A 20,964-nucleotide genomic window follows, 5' to 3' on the forward strand; every position below is an offset into this window, starting at 1 on the left:
TTCACGTGGTAGAATGAGGTTTATGCATGAAGTCCAGAAAATAAATGAGCAGAAATTACAGTTCCCTGAAGGTTGTCCTGGCTCTCCTGTGTTTTCACGTGGTCACTGACAGCAGTAACGTGACAGTCCCTCAAAATATCTTTTGGAATGGCCTCCAGCATCCCTAGGTCTGCTCCGTGCTCTCATCACATTTGCTCAGCTGCTCAGACTTCCCGTGTGGTTTTTGTTCCAGGACTTTGCTTCTAGTGTAAATTTTACTGTGGTCTTTCATCTTATTTGACTTGGAGCTGCACTACAAAAACGTCTCCTAGGTCTCCTACAGCTAACCTCGTGCTTGCCCGTGGCCTCCACGACTGGAGGATGCAACTAACTCTCAGCAGCAACAAAATACAGAATTGCAGGGCAGTTGTTCTCAGACTGGTAGGCTCTGGTGCTTGTTTTTTTCTGCTTCTCTCCTAGAATTCTTCCAAGACTGTCCGGGTGGTGTGTGCTGTGCTGCTCAGGCACGCTGCGATGCTGACTTGCCACGTGTACACCTGGCTTTGCTCTTGTCTTTACTCACTCAGCTACACTCTTTCTTTGCTGTAGTCTCTTCTTTTCCTTCCTTAGTGCCACACCAAACCAGTCCTCCCCTCACCACTTCATATGGCGATACAGAGCTGCTTTCCCTTTGGCAAGTTCACAAATTTTACATATGAGAGCAATTATTTAAGTTTTTTTGTCTAATTAAAAGATCAAGTTTTGAAGTTGAGAGAACATCTGTTTTTTCTTTTTTCAAAATTAAAAGGGTTGTATCTATTCAAATATTGATGATTTAACCCTCTTGTCTTTCCTACACTAAAACAATTTAAAAAATGGAATAGAATATCAAATTCTACTGGAGAGCCACTGAAGAAATTATGGACTTGTTTTGAATGTGTTTAAAGCAATAACAAAACTCAATTTGTGCAGAAATGATTTGTCCTTATCCAAGTGTGTCCTGATTAACTTAAAGTAACCTCAGAAGAAAATTTGTTAGGGATTTTGACAGGTTTTTTTTTTTACTTTGACAAGTAATGCATGTGAGTATAATAGTGCTGGAGCAGAGCTCTTGGCTATGTACATGCATTTATACGACTTTATGTATCCTGAGACACACTTCCTAATTTTTGTGATGCCTGGGACATGCTATTTGGTGTGGTTTGCATGTATCTGACTGATGATACATTTATATTTTGAATAGAGAACTGTGTTTGATCAATCTTTTCAGTGAATAAAATTATATTGATAGCTTTAATCACAACAATAAAATTCTTCTCTCAATATAGGACCCTAATATATTTGCAACTTAGTGTTCATTAATAATGGCTATCGCTGGCTGAAACTTATAACAGAATGAAACTGGTGTTTTAACTGAAAGAGAGTGACCAATATACACAAATATTTAAACCAAGATAAATTTTGAATTTGACTAAAAGGGGATTTTTTTTTTTTTGCCCTGAGCAGGAAACTGAGAGTTTTAGAACAACGATTTGAGGGATGCTCAGAGTTGTACTTTTGGGAGCTGCTGGTTTAGTTATTTAAGCTGCAGAGGGAGTGGATCAAGAGCTGTGCTGAGCTTATTGAACTTTTCTCTGTTTCTGAGTTTTGCTTATGGCTAAGGATTTACAGCGTCATGATGGAAACACGAAGACCATACATTGGATCTTTGTAAAGAAAGATAACTCCCCAGGTTATGGTTTCATGTCTATTTAAGAAATTACTTGAAAATGTGTGCTTTGGATTTAGTTTGCCCTCAGAACTCTCGCTCTTTAATATGAACTTTATTTTTTTTTTTTGCTGCTAGTTGCTGCTGCTGGATTTTCCCATGACCTCTTTGCTGTTCCATTATTTTTATATCCAGCTAGTGCTGTTCTGAAGCCATGCTCACGTCTATCTCTCAAGGCTGGTGGGAAGGTATAGAGTACGGTATTGTCGTGGGCTGACCCCCAGTGCCGTCTTGTCTTCTGTCTGGTTTGAATGCCTTGGTTCAGCATTTCAGTCCATCAACTGAAGCTGAGGCATGAAGGAGAGTGATCTTATGGTTTAATCTAGGAGAGATCGTAAGCTGAAGAAAAGTTGGAAGTAGTGGAGATGTCAGTCCATTTATGACTGAGTGTATGTCTGTCATGAATTATTCACAATGGATTTCAAATAGACATCAAGAAAGTAATACTAATTGCTTTGGTACCATCTGCATCTACCTAAAAGACCGTGTATGTCCTTTTGGATGGAGATGTTTATTGTTACCTGCAAGCACAAAATTAGACTATCACAGTGCATGTGACTGTAATTACTTTTTGAGACTCAAACTCCTGGAGAAAATAAAAGCTTGCTTACAAGAGGGAACATTTTATTGGGAGTGCCTGGTCTGGTCATCTACTTTGAATCTGGTATCATGGCCAGTGTTATCAGTGAAGCCTGGAGCTCGCTGATGCGTGGCATTGCCTTCATCCTCGTGAGGTGCTGGTGGAGCTAGAGCTGTTCCCTGAGAGCTGGTTAGCAGGGAGGGCATGCAAGGAGGGTTTCAAGGTCTCTGAATCTGGCTTCCTCACTTAGACAGCACAGTCAACTCCAGATTTAGCTGAATTAGCTGAGCCATAAATTAACAGGGCCTTGTCTTGTCATATCACCTGCTGTTACAGCAAAGTTCGTGGTGCAGAGCACATGCTACTTGAACCAGTAATGTCATCTGGAACTGTCCTTACTGTTTGCAGAAATTGGTGTACAATTTTTTAAATACTAATACTTAAAATGCGTTTTTGAGCTAAGGGAGTTTGGTGTTATGTACCTTTTACTTTATTCCACCCGTCTCCTCTTCTGCTGAATAATTCAAGAGTTCATTGAGGTTTAAATTGGTCATCTTCCAAGTGTGCTGCCAGTATCTGAGGTGTTGGGAAATAGAAGAGGACGCAGTTCCTAAATGATGAGATTGGGTGGTGTCTGGCGGTGTTCCTGTCAAAACAATTATTTCAACGCTACTGGAATTTTGTTCTTGCACAGCTGATAAACTGTTAAGGGACTTAATCTATTTACGCTGGCATCTTTTGAAAATAAAAATAGAAATCTAGCGCAGTGGGGCTAGTGCTACCAGGCTTTCTTCCAAGTTTGTAATGAGGAGATGAGAAGGTAACAAAGAAGCAGAAAGTGTCAAATGACCTGAATAACTTTTAAGTGATCTTGAATATTTCTGATTCCTCTTAAGGCGGGGGAGGTTTTCAGGGACGGAAATGCTCTATATTAGGAGAGAAGCCAAGGAGCCCTCACAAGCTGACAAATGCAACTAGTTTCTAGGTTTAAATCCTAGAGCTACAGACTTCTGTCTCTTTCCATATGAAAGACCTGATGAAGGACTTGAGAGAGTCTGGATCATCTGCTGATGCTCAGGTGCATTGGTGGGATGTTCAGAACAACTTCATGCAGTTCATATAGGAGAGACACCATTAATTGCTGGTGTAGAGCTTATAGATTCAGGAGTCCTTGTTCTGGTCCAGTTTTGCATTGTTTCACACGTGGTAATTGTAAGCTAAGTCAAGATGGCCTCCTGCCACTGTTACTATCAAAAAAAAAAAAAAAGGAAGTAGGCTTTTCTTATGTTGTGCTTTATTCAGGTCAATGGTGTTAATCTTCACCATTGAAACCGCAATTGTGTAAAAATACTAAAAAGTTAAGTATATCTATTTTAATATCGAAATTATGCTTAGGAATTTGTAATATGGAGCATAGAAACAAAGTATATAACAGTATAAATCTAAACCACTGCTTTTATAGCAAGTCCTGCCTGTGAACCCATTTATGTTATTTTTGCACTTGCTATATAGAATAAGTATAATCGAAATTTTTCAGTGTGATGGGATATAGCCAATGCTAAGGAAAACCAAAATCTGAGGTAACGCGGAGAGTAGAATTTTTCTGTGAAAGCATGAATGTGTTTTAATAGCTCAAAGTAACTGAAAAGGACCTTACGGAAAAATAAATTAAAATTAAGCAAGCAGAGGGGTTTAACAGACTAGATTCATGGGGGATAATCTTTTAGCAGAAAGAAAACAGAGGAAAGGAGAGAATCTTTGAAGGTAGCTGATAGAGGAAATATAATCTTCGACTTCTATGAATGATACCAACTCTCACATCCCATTTTTTTTTTAATGTTAGAAAGTTGGGGTTAAAATTATGGCTATTTAGTGTTTGACAAAAGTGCTGAAATTGTGGGCTTTTTGGTTTTGCTGGAAACGTTTTAGAATGCACTTTAGGATGGATGGGAAAAACATTGATTCCACTGAAAACTTGTTTTTCCTGAAGATGTTGACGTATTCTCACTGTTGAAAAATTATGGTGCTTCTTAGTTGATAGCTGGTTTCTAAAATGTGCTGCAATGAAAACTGGCCTTGAAACAGTATACTTTTTATTACTGACTCTTCTCTTTAGCTTTTGTGTCTCATTGGTTAGAGAGACCTTTCTAATCCCAGCATTAGGGTTTCTAATGGAGCATGTCACAATTTGAAGTAATTGAGAACAACATCTAACCAATCTCGGAAACATTGTTCATCTTTGCTTTTGCTTTTATTGTTCTTTTGTACATTATAATTATGGGATATTCATTTAATTTCAACAGTTCTCACTTGTACTGGTGTATCTTCTTTGTAAAATTTCAGGTTTGTTTTTAATATTAAAAAGCTGTTACCTGAAATGATAATAAATTACTTACATACAAATAGAGATGTGGAAAAACTCTCTTTCTGAGAAGTTAAGGAGGGGAAAATTCTCTATGTAATAAAGTATGTGGTTATTTAAAGGTTAAATGTGAGACCTGTTATACCTGGATATTCACTACTGCTTACATTGCTAATTAAAGATATCTATCAGAATAAAACTGTTGCTTTTTCACAATTGATATTGCAGCTTGTGAGATGACCTGTTCTGCAATCTGTTCCTTCTGATTTAAGGTTCCTTCTGATTCAATATGGTAGTATTTAAGTTTTGAGTTTTAGTACAAACCTGCAAAACATCAAAAAAACCTCAGTTATGTGAGAAAAGTTCATTATGAGATTCCTGCTGAGGGCAAAAGGAAGACTGTGTGTGTTTTAAATGCTCTCAGGGTCTCTGGACAAGTTTTATAAGTGTAATGAACTGAGAAGTTATCTGGTCATTCCTTACCCCAAAATAACAACAAAATGAACTACGTGCAAAAATAGCATGAAGAATATCAAAGAGGGAGAGGTATACCCATGTGGAGAGAGGGGACGGAGTGCACTGCAGAGCACGAGGATGAGGATGCTGGGGGTCTAGGTATGATACGCTGGGGAAAAGACCATTTTCAGCAGGGCAGTGAAGTTTTCACAGCCTAGGGAACAACATTAACTAGTCAGAGAGGTCCATTTTAAATCCTGAAATTGGAGATGATTTATTACTGCTGAACAGTTATATTTAAAAGAACAATATATGGAGTGGAAGATAATGCTCACCAAAATTTGTGTACTCTACAGGAAAGTCAAGAGGTACCTTAGAGTCCATCCTGTGCATACAAGTCCAAGACTTAAAAGTCTTTTTTGAGATAGATATATATAGATATATAGATTTTTTTTTTTTTTTTTTTTTTTTTTTTTTTTTTTTACAAAATGTCCAAGAAAACTCTTGAGGGAAGTCCAATATAAATGTGTTATGGGATGGCTGTCCCTGCATTTAGGGTTGGGGTGTATGTGGAGAAGAGCCTTTTCTTTGCCACATGTGGAACTCAGGTGATCTAAATTTCTACAGACTTATCTTTAGTGAAGGACAATCTTGATAAGCTGAAGTAATGACATTTACTTATGTGTAAATGTTTGCAGGACTGTAGAAAGGTGGAAGGAATCAAAAGTATTGTTTTGATTATTAGCATGATTCTGCTACTATAATTCTTCTACAAATAGTGTTTTTAACAAAATGTTCTTCCATACTGTAGAAGACTTTAACATGTCTGAGCTTTCTTTTAGGTGATGCTAAAATTTTCAAATGTCCCTGGATTTATTTTTCAGAAACACTAGACGTAGTATATAACATGCTAGGTGGGGCATAATTTATTTTCAAATTATAATCTAAACAGCTAAAACAAAATTGTCACTATTACTTCACTGTTTTAGTTTGTTTATTCATTTACAGCTATAGGGCGTTTATTACAAAGATATCTTAAATACATCTGCATTGTACTAATACAATTTATGGAGACTAGTAATTGAGGTCATGTGTTTAGCCCTCCATGTGAATGAATTGGTTGTACTGAATGAGTTAAGCGTATAAGTGGGGATGGAAAATGTCAATATGTATGGTCTTATTTTACTACTAAAAACCTAGATGATACGTCAAGTTACTAATTTTTTTTTTTTTTTTTACTTTTTTAAAAAGGTGATGATTTCTAATACCTTAATTGTGAACGTCTATAGGGGGACTTAAAAAAGCTTACTGTATATTTTTTCAAGGTAAAAAAAAAAAGTTCATTTAGGATCTAACATCTAAAGGCTTTGTATGAGGTTGGAAGAATACTCCTCTGTTTTAATGAATTTCATGAATGTTAATAAGCCAAACTGTGTTCAGACAAGGTCTTGCCTCTTAAGTAATGTTTTCCTACTCCTTCTCTTTCTTTGAGACCATTATGTAGATCTTGTGATGTCATAGTAGCCTCTATGGCAACACAGACGTCATTAAGATGAAGCATAAGCAAAGCTGTCTTTATTCAAACCATTTATTAAAATAATTTTTAAAAAAAGGAATAATAAAAAAGTAGGTTAGGAAAAAAAGCTTTCATTTTTGAATATTTTCCAAGATAAAATAACATGAGAACTACTAACTTAAAAATAAAACAAGGGTGATTTTTTCCAAATAAAGATCTTTTCTGTCAGCTGTTCCGATGAAGTACCTGCCTTTTAGCTTTCTGTACTAGAGACATGGCAAAGTTGAACTGCTGCAACAAGCTAAATTTTGTTGTTGCGACTACTACTATGTTCAGTTTTGTTTATCTTTATATTTGTATATATAGTTTATAAATACAGATCTTGAATTTCACAGGAAAACTTCATGAACACGTTTCTCTTGTTCAGTATATATGAAAGGGTCATAAAGAACCCTAAGTGGTATTCTAGTCTGAAAAGTATTCAGGATCACCTGCTGCTATAAAGGCCCTGAGCATCTACCCTCATTTGCAGTAAATTTGCAAAACAATTAGTTATCCTTTACAACACTTTTTCAGATTGGGTTTTTAACTGTTTTTTCAACTTAACTTCAGTTTTAAGGTAACATTATAAAAAGCTAAAGTGAAAAGCAACAAATTTGAAACTTTACTCGATATTTTTTTTTTTTTTACATAAACTAGTCAAACTCGCTACCATACTCAGTCTTGTAACTAGGTAAAATTTTAAAATTAACCACACTTTTCAAAAGAGTAGCCTGTACTAAAAGAAATACTATGTGAAGATCATAAGGCACAAGTTTCAGGGGTTGACTGAAGGGACTTTCTCTGGAAGCAAACCTCCAGAAGCTAGCTAATTTCAAATGATTCACTGTGGGTTTTCTGAAACTTCTTTTGAAATGCTTTCAGTAGTCAGCTATAAATTACCAGATTAATGCAACCTCTGATCTGGGTTGTATTTGCATAAGAAAGAAAGAAATCCCTATGAGTATTACGTAGGTAAAGCACCATTGCCTGTCAGCTGTAAGGATGCTAACTAAACGTGTTCAAAATACTGAAAAAGTTCACTAAAGCTTTCAGGTGGAGTTCAAATGAATTTTCATCCATTTTTAGCAGGAATTATTTAAAGCAGTAATATACTATAAACATGCTTATGTGATAATTTTAGTGTCCTTCACACAGACTGGTTAGTTGTCAGGTGTTCTCTGTCTGGCTCGCTGGGTTCTTCCCTGCTTTACACCCTCCTGCTGCACCACCGGGGTTATTGCCCTTGACACCGTGATTCCTCTTCCCCCACAGGCAGCGGGTAGTTTGGGTCCCAGCTGAAGCAAAGGAGCTGCAGTGATGTTTGAATGCTTTTTCCTCTTGTGAAACACCCCCCCAAAGTATTATTAAGTGGAATGTACTTAGCTGTGATGTTGCGAGTCCCTTCCCTGACACATGAGCTGTTGTATCAGAGACTGTAAACATCTAAGCTATCATATGACACTGGATAAGTCTAATCATCCTTATCCGTGGCACGTAGTGAGCTCATGTCTTCAGGATTTGCAAACAGTGACAGGTCTGCAGATGCCTCTTCAACTCATATTCCAGTTGCTAGCATCTCAGTTTTCCTCTCAACTGAAAAGCATTTCTGTAAAGCAGCTATTTCTCTTGCTGAAAAAAGTGCTATAAATATAATAACATTGTGAGAATTAAAGAAGTTAAACAAAAGGTGAATTTATTGATTATTTTGCTATGTAGATGACTGCCACGTTTTAATTAAAAATTATATTTAACACAAGTCAAAGAGCAGCTTGGGGATTCACTCGCATACTTGCTTACTTTTTCTAAAAGACAGGCACTAATTCAAATGAGAATCAGAAAAGTCAGCCTATATTATCCAGAAGATCAAATTATATGATAATGATCCTCTGTCTTTTAGTTGACAAACCCTTGCTGTCATACTTTCCAGTGTGTGGGGAAACCCACTGCTGCTTTCCCTCCTTGCATCATCCCCAGCGGAGGGCTGTTCACGTTAGAGCTGCTCCGCATGCATGAAGGGCTCTTGTCTTTTTTTCCGAGGGGTCAGAAAACGGCCATGCCAAATTTAGTTTTCGTCAGAACACTTAAGCATTCCTCTAGGGGTGGCTTGTGTATGCATACACACTTCTAAATTGTACCTTTCTTTTGTTTCATCTCTGTCAAGGGCAAGTTGAGTGGAGGAACAGTCTGCGTTTCACAGCGCATTCATGTGAAACCTAGCACGGTTAGAATAAGCCATTAACAGGGGCTGATGTTTTAATTCTATTCTGGACATACCAAAATGAGACGTGGTATTTTTTAATAACTTGACTGAATCCCTTAATATCTCCCGAAGCGGCAGATAGAAAATAGTCCCCATTTTTTTCCATCTAGACTTCAAATAACTACTGCTCTCCGATATTTCATTCAGGAATTTGGTGTGACTGGGTTGCTTTAGAACTAAATCTAATGCGTTTTGGCATTGTTGCAAGGTAAATGTTGATTATTGATTATTACATCAAGATTTGACTTTGGGATTTGTCAGAGACCAGACATTCTGCTCATGTTTGCTTCTGTATCATCAGAGAATAACGGACGCAGTGATGGAAAGCAGCTGCTGCTGACGGCTGAGGTCATGGTGCTGGTATGAGGAAGCAGTGCCATGCAGCGTGCGCAGGTGGGACGTGCAGCCAGGGATCTGGCCAGAGGAATGGTGGCTCCTCTGTGCTCCGAGGCTGAGAAGTGAAGGGTAGAGGGAAGACAGGCAACGCAGTGGAGAGAGCATTTGAATGTAAATAGCGATGGTAGTAATAGCATTTGCAGGGTGGGTGCTGCCCAAAAGCAAATGGAGACTCTTTGCGTTACGTAACTTCAAATTCTAAATATGTTTAACACAATACCTCTGGACTTGATTTTGGCAGTTTTCTGTGATTCTGCTAAATGTAGACGTCAACTGGAGCAATGTAATTTTCACAAAAGGGGTTTGGAGGTATTGGGTTTATGTAACTCAAGATCTGGTTTTATTATGAATATGTTAAAAGCTTGGGAAACTGAACTCAACTCAAGCCTTGTGCTTACAGATTTATTCAGGTACAGTCTAGCAGAGAAAAGGATTAATTTCAGGGACAGTGGGGGAGGGAAAACATTTACTTTAATCTCCATGTATATTTAGATGTCCTGTATTGGCAAATAGTGCACAGTGGTGACCTTAAGCCATAGGCTTTTTTGTACATTGCGTTTCAAAACTTCAGAAGAAAGGTTTTGAATATCTGATTGCTAGAGTTTTGGCATAAATCATTTCAATAATCATGCATTACGTTTCTAGTTTCAGTATCTCTTAGAACTTTTTTTTTTAAAAAGCAAAATTTATATGGAATTTATTTGCTCGCATAAATATACCATAGAAAATTCTAAGAACTTGAGAAACAAGAACATGTGTTACTTGTATTTTTCCTTGCTCTAGAACATATCTAAATGGAGTGTGCTTTTTGACTTAAAAGAAATGCCAATTAAATAGACTTTATTGTAAATCAGCACCTTCGTTCCAAATACTGTGTTTGCAAATACATAAAACTATAACAATATTTTGCACTTTAAAATGTGCTGAAGAATGTGTACGATATAGATGACCATACTTTGTGGAGCTTTCTTTGTAAGACTTAGATGTAGTTTCACTAAGACTTGTGATTCATATGTGATTTAATTATTACTTTAAACTAGTGCAAGGTGGTGAATATCAAAAGAAATAAAGGTTAAGATTACATGATAGGAGGAAAAACTAAAGTTTTGTATGTCCTTTTGAAAAATAGTTGTCGCCAGTGAAACTGGTTTTTCTGTGAGTGATCCTTGATCTTTAAGAGGAAGGAAAAAAAAGAGCTTCCCACTGAAAAACCTTTTCTTGGTGTTGTCAGCGGAGTTTTCTTCAGATTCTGCATCACTTCTGATGAATGCATTTACATTCCAGTGCTGAGAAATAACTTTCCATTTGGGAGCTGGGCTGACGTGAAAACAGGAATGTGGAGGCCCTGGACGAGGGGACAGGACTGAATGCTGATAGGGAAATGTTCCCTCTTCAGTAGCTGCCGCCTTTTCTGTGAGCTTTGAAAAGAGCATCTGTGTGCGTGTACGAGTGTTTCTGGGGACCTGGGGAAATGGATGGGTCACGTCTGGAGAAAACTACCCTGTCCTCCAGTGTCATGATAATAGTAGAAAGTATAGAACGAGTCACCCTCAATACCTGGAAGTTTTTGGCTGTCTCTACATGTAAGTGCTTATAAAAATTAATGTGTTGTTTGTATCCTTAGGTGTTTCAGTTAATGGAGGTACCTTGTTGTTTTGGTTTATTAGTAAATCTAACAAATTTGAAGGGGAGGAAATGCAGACAGTGGTCTTAAATTATTCTCATGTTGCTGTTTGTTAGCCACTGCACTAATTGTAGTTTTAGAATTGTAAAGTTTTTTTTAATGAAAACTGAAAGTATAAACTTGGTAAACGTGGAAACCCTTAGCTTTCACTTAAAACTTGTCCACTGTTAACCAGCGTGTTGTAAACTGTAATACATCTGTTCTTTAGCCAGCTGTGTATGTTTTGAGTATAACGAGTTATGAGATATGTATGTAGTAAGGTACACTTTCAGAGAAGGGAACTGTCATCTACAGTCAGTGTAAACTCAATTTTAGAATGCATTAGAATGGAAATGAAGCTGTAAATGACTTACATGGATTAAAATACCTGCTTTTAACACACATAGTGATGAAATTTTGTTTTTTAATACTAATGAATTTATTTAGAAATAATGCTTTTGAATAGGCAAGTGGGAAATTAGACTTTTTGTCAATTGCTTCAGGAAATAGTATAGTTAGGGAGTAGATGCTTGGGGAGAATATTTAACCTTGTAAGAGGTGGGGTTTTTTTTATCACCCACTTTCAAAATTGCTATTGTAAAGTGGATTCCTGCAAATAAAATTGTTTTGTATATCTTTAAGGTTTTTTAAAAGTAGATTTGTATTCACATCATGCATTCAGTAGCTTTATGGGGAATAAAAGTAACTGTGATAGAAAAGGACTCCAGAAGTGAAATTGCCTCTAGGACAGGTACTGAGGAGAGCATCTGTGAAGTTTAATACTCAGGGAATGTCAAGTCAGAGCTTATGTGGTAGCAGGAAAAAAAAAGTGTTGGAAAAACTGCTGCAAAACAAGGTTCTTTGGGGAATTCAGGTGAGGCGGCAATATCTTAACCAGGCAGCCTTCTGGCTATCTAAATTACTGTTATAACCTCTACATCCCATATTGACAGCCCTATTGCAAAGATAACTTTACACTGCCTGAGCTTCCTTTGATGAAATTCTCTCATGCACATCACTGATTGAGAGAAAATAGTTGCAAAGCTGGGATTCTCTCAGTTGCATCACTGACTTAATAGTTGCTATTTTTAGGAGTTGAAATTAATAAGGCTTAGGTAGGAAAGAAGATTTTATCTTCATGTAATAAGAAAATTTTAATTGAAATTATTATGGAATAATATGATACAACCAAATGTGAAGTGTATATTATGTAAAATTCTCTACTGCATTTTAAACACAAAAATGTGGTTTAACCTTAAGCTCCCTAGTGAAGTCATATATCCACAGGCTTATTTCACACTACAGTAAGGGAAGGAATAAATTTGTCAAATCCCTGGTCCATTGAAACTGGTTAATAAAGGCTTTCTACATTTTACTTTAGCCAGTGCCCATGTAGGCTGCATAGTTTGTGATAAATCTGGGTAGTCAAACTCACTTTCTATGGTAAGTCTGGTCTAGCATCAAAATTTGGAAAGAACAGTGTCTAGCAGAAGTTACTAAAATAGAGCTGGTATTAGAAGATAATCTGTCAGCCCTGCCACTGAAACTTTATTTGCTGCTACTGTTTCTTTGTGATACCTAGGATCCCTCAAGGCAGCTTGCATCTCAGCTTGTGGTCCCTTGTATGAAGCTCTTCTCCTGGTACTTTATAAAAGGCTTTACAGCTTGGGATTTTTGATCAGCTCAGTAAACAGACTGTATTACGTGTTGGGGATTTGCTTCTTTTTACTGCTACTAATATTTTAAGTAACTTATTTTCAGTTATATCAAGCTTGTTTGATGGCTTCCTCTGCCTAGTGGCTGGCTACTGCAGATAGGGATTTTGGGTGGAGAAGAGTGCCACTGAAGTCCTTTTTCTCTGGTCTTTGCTTTTTGCTCTTGTGTGAAGCTCTGAGAAATTAATTCTGATAAGACTTACTGACTTTGATATCAGTCATCTGAATTGAAACAGTGGGATTGGTGGTGCCCTAAGATCCCAGTTGTTTCTCAAAGTTGCATGTCAACAGGTATTTGCGTGACTGTGTGTAGGTATCAAAGTGTGGTTCTGCAGCAGACAGTATGCGACGCTGTGATGCATGTTCTACCACAGTCAGAGCTGGACACTTCTGAAGTGTCCAGACATAGTGGACAGTGACAAGACACTGATTTTCACTGATTATGTGAATTCCTCACTGATGGTGAATTTTCAGCAGCAGATTGGAAGTCAGGAGGTTTAGCTGGGATGGCATATCTGAGAACTGCAACACTTGAAAGGTCATTTAACTTTCTTCTGCCTTGACTGACTTGTCTTCTTGCCTACAATACTTCACAAAGATTACGTAGTTTGTTTGCAGCCTGAAGTGCCTTGTGATCTTTGGTCAAAGATAATACATACGTGTGATGCACTGTCTGCTCTGATAAATTTCATGTTATCATGGGAATCTGAGCAGTACAGCAATGATGTAGTTATTTGCTGCGAGAACCAGTGTGTTACTGGGAACACAAATCAAGAATTTTTTTTATAGTAATTCCATGCATGCCTTCTGTCTTAATATGTTCACTACCTGTTCCCTTGTGCTGAAGGGTAAAATCCAAACAAGATATTCAAGAATAGAAAAGCACGTCCAAAACACAGCTTTTTCTTTTTACTGTGTTTGCTAATGCTTGAAACTTTTGGATGTCAGCAGTGATTAGAACAGGCAGAAGTTTAAAGTTGATACTTACAGACAGCAATAGAGGAAGAAGAAATGGTGGAGTGGAAAAGTGTATATGCATTTTCTGTTGAAATTAGTGTTTGCTGTTGGGCTAGAAAATGGGCTGGCAAAAAATACAGCACTAGTGTATTCTAGACCAAAACCAATGGTTACAAAGAGGGAGACAAGGATCTGCAAGAGGAAAGGGAATATTCCTGTGTTTGTTTTCAATTAGAATATCAAATAAGTTGACTTCCTAATCACCATTTTTGCATTGCTGTTTTTCAATCAATGAGTTTATTTACTTTCTCCTTTCCCCCTTCTTTCCTTTCTTTCAGGAAAAACTGTGTGTGTGGATCAGGTTAATGACCAAGAAAATAAGTTTGTCACTTTTGCAGCAATCTAATGAATCAAGATAATGGCTTCATTTTCTGATATCATTAAGAGTTGTTGAAATTGTGTAAAATTCAAGATGGCATTGTAGAGTAAAGCACCCTGTGTTTTATTGCTGGACTGTTGGAGGAAGCATGTGTTTGCCTCTAGGAAAATACATTATGTCGAGAGCCTTATTTATTGAATGTTCCTTTTCAAGAAGCTTAGTATTCTGGAAAATTTTTTCTATTGTAGAAGTCCTATGTACCATTAAATGCGATTATTATTTTGATGAATAAGCACAGCTGGCATTTCTTTTCAATATCTGACTGCCTTCTTTTTGAGCTATAAACGTGCTGTTGTCAAGAGATTAGCCTTTTGGGGTAGCAAGTTAAATTGTTCATTTCTACTAATCGCCAGGCTGGACAGGAGAATAGATATAAACTGGCTAGATGGACTGTCCCGAATGGTACATGAACTTCTTCAGTTTGCTTGTTATGAAATAAAGCTTAAAGTTACTTTTCACAAACTCATAGCTTAAGCGCGTCACCATGACTGTGCATTACGGGATTGGTTAAAATTCAGATTTTATAATTTTATTGAGTCTGGTTTGTTTTTCATAAACTTATTTAATAGCTGTTGCCCTGTGAGCTTCAGATAGGAGGGTTTCCCATGCCTGTTGCATGGTGCCTGGTTGAGGAAAGGGAAAGGCTAAATAGTTACATTGGCTCTTGGCAAATTTTAGGGCAGGTTTGTTACAGCCTTGTAGCCTTACAAGAGGGGTCCTGAAGTTCCAGCCATTTTGTCATCTCTCCTACCTTCCTCTCCGTGACGGGAAAGGTCTGGCATTGACCTGGCAGGCTTAAATATGAACTACGTGGAGGGGAAGCACATACCCCAGAAACAAACTTTAGCTGGTTATCTTTTCTTCTGCTGTGACGGTGTGTGATTGAGAATCTAACCATAAAAGTCTTGTATTTCACTGAATTATGTACTTATTCTCTGCACTCTACCTTTACCGCTGTATTTCGGGGATTCTTTGTAGTTAAGCCTGTAGACATGCATGTTCACTTATTACAGGCAGACCACTTCAGAAACTGAAACTAAAACTGCTTTCTATTTTATCCTACAGGAAGCAAAATAGTATCATGCTTAATTATTGCACTAAGGTGGGAATGTGTCGTGAAAGGCAGAACAACCTTTTGTCCTCATCTGTTCAATTTGGGAATAGTCTCACATTCAGCATCCTTATTTTATTAATTTATTTTAAGTAAAAAAGCTAATTGAAGTTGATTAGCCTTTTCATTCTTTCCTTGGTATGCTAGTTAGCTTTCTTTGTAGAAATGCAGATAGCTTAGGTAACTTAATACTGTAATATCAGAAGATACTAGATCAAACTCTGTAATGTAGCTCAGAATCAACCATGCATCTTCAGTAGACAGCACTTGATTGACACTTGTTTTAGTGTTAATAGAATTATTTAGCAAATACTCTTAGTAAACTATGTAGATACAAAATACATGCCTCTTGGTATCCTTGGGTATCAGTTACTTGTCGAAGGACATATGCATGAAGCTTGTATTGTGCAGAGGTATGTACGTTTTTTTCTATGCTTTACAATATCTGGAGAAGATGTAAATATGCTTACAGATTGTGTTATAGCTCTGACTTTTGTTCTGATCGAAGTATTTTTGTTCTTCAGTTTTGGCAAGCGTTCTGCAGGAAGCTTCAGGCGTGGCTGTGAATGCATTGTTTTAGAGCCATCTGAAATGATTGTGGTAAGAATATTTTCATTCAGTTGCTTTCAAATCTTACAGACCAGCTTTGATAACACTTCAACTTCCAATAAAATTGGAAGAGTTTTCTGTTTTGCACATGGTCTTTTTATAAATCTAAGATGTCATACTTAACTTTCTTGCCATTCTTTGCACACATACTTGCATTGTTTGGGTGATAAAGGCATCTTTTATATTGCTTTTACGTTTACTTTTGCAGATTTCTTGTAAAACTAAAGTTTTCTTGTGCTAGCAGAATAGCAGAACAGTTCGTGGGTTTTTTTTTTAAGCTGCTTTATTATTATAGGTAAGCATAGATGCTTTAAACTATTAATCTCCAGTTAGCTTAAGTAATTAATGTTTCATTGAATTAAATTTATTCTCACCTGTCTGAGGTTTTAATAAGCAGTTTGAACATTTTAAAATTCTACCAACTTTTTGGGGTGAAGGTTATTTCGTTAGCAGTATCTGCTTTAGTCCTGTGGCAGAACAGCATTGTCCCTGAGGGTTCGCAGGCTCAAAAGTTTTTAGCTGCCACCTCAGGGTGCATCATCTGAAGAAATGCACAATCAACAGGCTAAATGTTTTTGTGTGGGTTTTTTTTTTCTGTCACACAGATAGCGATCAGTTCATAATATGGGCATGACAATTATTTAATCCATATATAGATGATGGTTCAAATATAGGCTGTGACACGAAAACATTTTTTTCCTAAAAAGTGACAGTTTCTGTAAAACTTGCAGAAGCTCAGGTCTAGCTTTAGGGTTGTAGAAGAGATTAGGTTACTTGTTTAAAGTTGATTTGTAAAAAGAGTAGCTTTTCAACTTAGCTTCATGCAAATGCAGGCATGCTTTTGTGGGTTTTATGCTCTTTGTGATTTCACTGTAAGCAGATAAAGATGATTGTGTAATGGTAGCTTTTTCTGTGGGATGTTTGATATATCTCTCTCTTCCAATTCTAATTAAGAAAATCATCTTATGAAGCTAATACAATATAGTAGGAGACACAGAAGGCATACATGAGAAATGCCAGGTGCTTTTATGCTATCCCTAGCTGAAGCTCTCTGTAACTTTACTTTGTAAAGAAGCATCTTCTCAACAGCAGCCTGTTATGCCTCCCCATTTGTCCCTGTATTGGCCCTCTGATTTGTCTGACCGGTTTGTATAACTCATATCTGACCACAATTTTGGGAAACAGTTTATTGTCCCAGATTTGTTTTCTAGAAGTATACAATTTAGTTGGTGGTAGCTGTGTGGATGTCTGTCTGTCTCTCTTCTGTGTTCCTTGATAAGTTATAAGGAAGAGTGATATAAAGATAGGCATAGGGAAAGGAGATGACTAAACAACAAGAGTCCAGAAGAAATCTTCTGGGCTGATAGATAATGTTGGGTCAGGGGCAGGTACTCCCACATGCATTATCTTAGTCCAAAAAAAACAACCTCTAGAGTTTTGGGAAAGCTGAAACTGAACTTTTAACTTCAATCCATCCTTTCAAAGGAATAACTGTACCTTGAATAAAAAGAATCCCATCCCCAGAGTTTGTCAGGCAAAGTATCTTTCAGTCTCAGGGCTGGATGGGGTCACTCTGCGGGGAGGAGAAGCAGGAGAGGTGTAGGGTGTGAGTGTGACTGTGTCAGGTGTGGAACAGATACTCAGTGGTGATGGAGGTAAGCGTTACCAGCTCTTCCTGGTGAATCAGAAACTGTGTTCATCCCCTTGTATTAGTACACTCAAAGTTGTATTTGGTGACATGAGCTGACCAGTATGTGACACTTCTGACACAGATACGCTGCAAATTCCTGGGAGTATTTTGTCTAATATTTCTCTTCCTTCTTGAAAAATATGGAGAAACCTTGCAAGGTGCCTCATAAGCTCTTATCTGCATCTTCAGAAATACTATTTATCACTGGGGCGTGGAATTGAGTAGAAGAATGAGTTAACTGAATCCCTGTATATGGCCAGTGCTGAAAGTGGTGTGTTTTTTTTTCTCATTTCCCTGTTAGTCTGGAGTAAGGTTTCTATTAGTAGGAAGAACACAGTATTAATAGGAAGAACACAGAAGAGATGTTGATTTTCAGCCAAATTGCAGTAAAAAGATTGTTCTCCTCTTTCAGGAAGACCAGAATTCCTAGTTCCAGTATTTTCATTGCAGTATACTGTTATGTAGTAATTTAGGATGGCTTTGAAGACTCTGAAACCAAGAAAACTAATTTTATATTAGGATATACCTAATACGTTTTTTTTAATTTTATTCTCTCTGCTGTTGTTTTGAAGTGATTTGTTTTTATGTAAATCCAGTCTATCAAAAATCCATCTTTTACACTCCCAAAATATTTGAAGTAAATAATAAAACCAGTGCTGCCTGTTGAAGAGCAAAGCCTTTGCCATAGGTTGGTTAGGGAAGAGCCCAAGTGACAAATAGAGGTCAGGAGGAAAACTACCAAGTCCGTTGTCATACCAGATTTCTTTTTGTAATGTACTGAGTGGTGAAATGTTTGTATTTGTGGAAGAATAAGAGGCCGGGAACGACAGAATGGAGGAGTGACCATTTATCTTCTGTCATTTTTGAAAAGTGTTCATACTCAGTGATGCTGTTCATGCCAATGTTTACTTTTTTTTGTCATTCCTGTGGGCATTTGATTTTTTTTTTTTTTTGGGGGGGGGTAGTGGCTTCACTCTTAGTGCTGAAAATGCAGGAAATACAAAGCGAACTGCTGTTTTTTGAAAATCAGATTTGTTGTGTTTCTAACCATAAGAAACATTTTTATTTCTTGTGGGAAATGACACTTTCTTTCATCTGTTACAGGTTGATTATATGGATGAAAATGAGGAGTATTTTCAGCGTCAAGCTTCTCATAGGCAATCTCGAAGAAGATTTAGGAAAATCAACCAAAAAGGGGAGCGACAAACAATTATTGATACTGTTGACCCTTATCCTGTGGGGAAGCCACCTCTACCTAGAGGCTACCATACGGTAAGCTGTCTGTATTTATGGTTCACAACAAGATAGACAGGAAAACTGCTGAAAATAAAACAATCAAAATGGCTAAACTTGCTGGTATTTTTAAAGAGGTGTGTTCATAGAAATATAGAGGGAAGTTTTCCCCTTAAAATACTGTGAATTTAGCTCCATCATTACATGAACATGTGTGCAACTTGCATCTTAGTTCAGAGTTGAAAGCGCATTTTTTTTATGACCGTGAATGTCACGTATTATTTCTTAATGTTCCAGTCATTGTTTGAAATTGTGAAAGAAACTATATTCTCATTTCCTTTTGATATTAGGTTCCCATACGAATAGTTTAGTGTACAGTGTTAAAAGGTCACTTAGTGAAGCGCTCATTCGCATATATGATAACAGTTGTTGGCCTGAGAAGGACTGTGCTGCATTGCACAGGCCAAATTCTTGGATTAAATCTGTCATTTCTTTTTGGTATCCAGAACTTAAATGTCAAATTAACCTTTACCAGTGTCTGCCTCGAGCCCTTTATACTTGGGTTTCAGTGAGCTACATAGTCTGATCATCATCAGGGAGATCATTTGGTCATTGTACTTGATTTCTTTTTTTTTTGGTTTATCTTACATGTTGAAAGTTTCCAGGCTTTCTCTTGAGATGAAAATAAACTAATAATTAAAACTTATTCTACAAAATATTTTATATAGCTTTTAAATTGAGAAAAGCTCTATTAGATTAATATGTTTGGTATTGATTTCAACTGTAAGCAAAGTACTGGAAACGCTGTTTGTCTCTCACTTATTTGTTTAAGCCCCCAAATCTGCTTGAACCATAAAGGCATGGGCATAAATAACTTTGTGCATATTTAATCTCATTGAGTTTATTGGGCTGAATTTTGCACGATGGAAGCCACATACATATACATTTGCAGGATTAGAGCTTTAGTGTTTTTAAAGTACTGTCTTTGATCCAATGCAGTTGTAGGTTTTTTCCATTTTCCCTTCTTTATCCTTATTCCTTGACTTGTTTGCCAGTTCCCTGTATATTCCATGTGTGTCTGTAAGTGTGTAGATGTTTGATTACATCTGTTAATTATTCAACTCATGAGGAAAAGCCTGTATAATTACCTTTTATGCCAACAATTTGTTTTTGTTTATACAACAGCTTTTAATGGTTTAATTTTCAGTGCAGTTTTAATTGCTGCTAAATTTATTATGGATTGAGCCAGTTCACTTGGTTTGAAGATGAAACATTTTACTGGTCTGTTTTTGAAAAAATAAATCTGTGGTATTGTACTTTGTAGGAATTACAGGAAGAATTACTTTTGTTCATATCATTTAGACGTGTATGTTGTGCTTAGCAAACAGTTCTAGTGTGATTTTTATCTGACTCTAGAAGGGCAATATTTAGATTACACACAGTGCCATTTGCATTCAGAGGTCCATGCCTGTTGTATAAATTTCACTTTAGGTATGCCTAATGAGATTTTGTAAGCTTAACTCTGGTACTAAGAGCAAAAGCCCATTGTGTGCCATTCTGTTGTATGAGTTCATAATGATTTTGTGTATGTGTTGGGAAATTCATTGCAAGTGAGATTTCATATTGAGTTGGAAGAGATTGCCAAATAAACTGTAAAATTTGCAATAATTACAGTCAAATGCTGCTTTAAAAAGTGTAATATGATGCATATGACCGACTTTTTTTTTTTTTTTTTTTTTTCCCCCCCCCAAGCAAATAGACTCAGATAAGCTCAAATGAGCTTTACAATGTAGTCAAGACTCTCCATGCTGGCCCATTCCCTCCTATTTTTACAGTACTTGGTGATCTTGTATACATTGTTCTCCCATTCACTTCTATTACCAATATTATTTCTGTTGCTTTAACCGTACATGTTAAAGGCTGCATTGTCTTTTCTCCCTTCCTATTTTGTGTCCCTTGACCTCATTTTTTAGTCTTAATTTCTTGAAAAATTGACTGAAGAAAGCAGGGTTTGGGGGGTGGTGGTGGTTTTTGTCTTATTTTTAAATGCAGGAATTCAAATCATATTGTAGCACAGATCTTGTGGACTTGTTGCCCATCCATTCTTTTGTCAGCATCTGTCAGGGTCTTATCTTTGGTTCTACTTCTGAATTCTGGATAAATAAACAAAGAAGCATTAAAAAATGCA

At 36.9% G+C, this 20,964-nt stretch overlaps 1 protein-coding gene across 2 annotated transcripts in view; it reads left to right on the forward strand.

The window, feature by feature from the left end:
- The window catches only part of RAPGEF2 (Rap guanine nucleotide exchange factor 2), a 193,458-nt gene that overhangs the window by 83,370 nt on the left and 89,124 nt on the right, over positions 1-20,964 (forward strand). For both annotated transcript variants that reach the window (XM_082316308.1, XM_082316309.1), the window contains exons 5-6: positions 15,769-15,844; positions 18,648-18,815. In XM_082316308.1, the coding sequence (XP_082172434.1) occupies positions 15,769-15,844; positions 18,648-18,815 (244 nt within the window). The remainder of the gene's footprint in view (positions 1-15,768; positions 15,845-18,647; positions 18,816-20,964) is intronic.

This window comes from Platalea leucorodia (genome assembly GCF_965183815.1).
Source record: "Platalea leucorodia genome assembly, chromosome: 6".
In the NCBI taxonomy this organism is placed as follows: domain Eukaryota; kingdom Metazoa; phylum Chordata; class Aves; order Pelecaniformes; family Threskiornithidae; genus Platalea; species Platalea leucorodia.